We start from the raw sequence: 943 nt of genomic DNA on the forward strand, positions 1-943 counted from the left end.
AAGGTAGTTTTATCAAGTATTTAGACAGTGCTTAATACATTTTGTGGTTTCAGGAATATATGGGAAGTGTGATGACAAAAATAAGGTTAGCATCCTGGTGGCAAACATCACCATATTTATTGTTTTCAACTTTCATGAGCTAATGTGTATCTTTCTTGGTTTTGGGGTGAGTCGGTTCTGATTTACCTGTGCTATGAGGTTTATGCTAATACAATATACAGGTTTCTGCAGGTACAGACAAGTTAGTTTAGGCAGGACCATTTAAAGGACAAATTCCAAAATACTTATTCCCACTATTAGCTGGTGCACACACTGTACCTACACAAATCTGACTTCAGGTTTTAATTTCTGTTCCTTTCTGAACCAGGCGTGGCAGAATACAATCATTTTGAACTCACTTGGTTCAAAACCCAAGTAATCAGCTTGTACCAGTTGCAGAAGGGGTGATTGTATTGACATATAAAATTTTTTAAAATTATGTGCTCCAAATATTATATTTGCAAACTTGAAACAAAGTTTATTTAAGTTTGTGCATTTTATTTGTTTTATTAAAACCATAGCAAAAAAGTTATGAGAACTAAATATTAAATCATTTTTGGATGCAGGGTGGATGGGTATTACTGCAAAATTGTCACCTTGGCCTGGAGTTTATGGAAGAATTACTAGAGACACTAATTACCTCTGAAGCCAGTGATGATTCTTTCCGAGTGTGGATAACTACCGAGCCTCATGATCGATTTCCGATTACATTGCTTCAGGTTTGTTATTATGAGATAAGTCGCCTTCCGTTGAGGGTTAAAGATGGCATAATTGGCATTATTGAAAGATGAAGACACAGCAGGCCTGTTTGGTCTGATAGAGTCTACACTGCAAAAGCTTATACTATCATTGTCAAAATCTTAGCTGTAACCATCAAGGTTATTTAGTAAATATTTCCACAGAA

The 943-nt window shown here is 35.5% G+C and overlaps 1 protein-coding gene across 1 annotated transcript in view; it reads left to right on the forward strand.

Annotated features, from left to right (window-relative positions):
- DNAH8 (dynein axonemal heavy chain 8) overlaps positions 1-943 on the forward strand; it is a 383,298-nt gene that overhangs the window by 292,225 nt on the left and 90,130 nt on the right. The window contains 1 exon segment of the mRNA XM_023734112.1: positions 606-827. Within this exon segment, the coding sequence (XP_023589880.1) occupies positions 606-827 (222 nt within the window).

This window comes from Trichechus manatus, unplaced genomic scaffold (assembly GCF_000243295.1).
Source record: "Trichechus manatus latirostris isolate Lorelei unplaced genomic scaffold, TriManLat1.0 scaffold00065, whole genome shotgun sequence".
Lineage (NCBI taxonomy): Eukaryota > Metazoa > Chordata > Mammalia > Sirenia > Trichechidae > Trichechus > Trichechus manatus.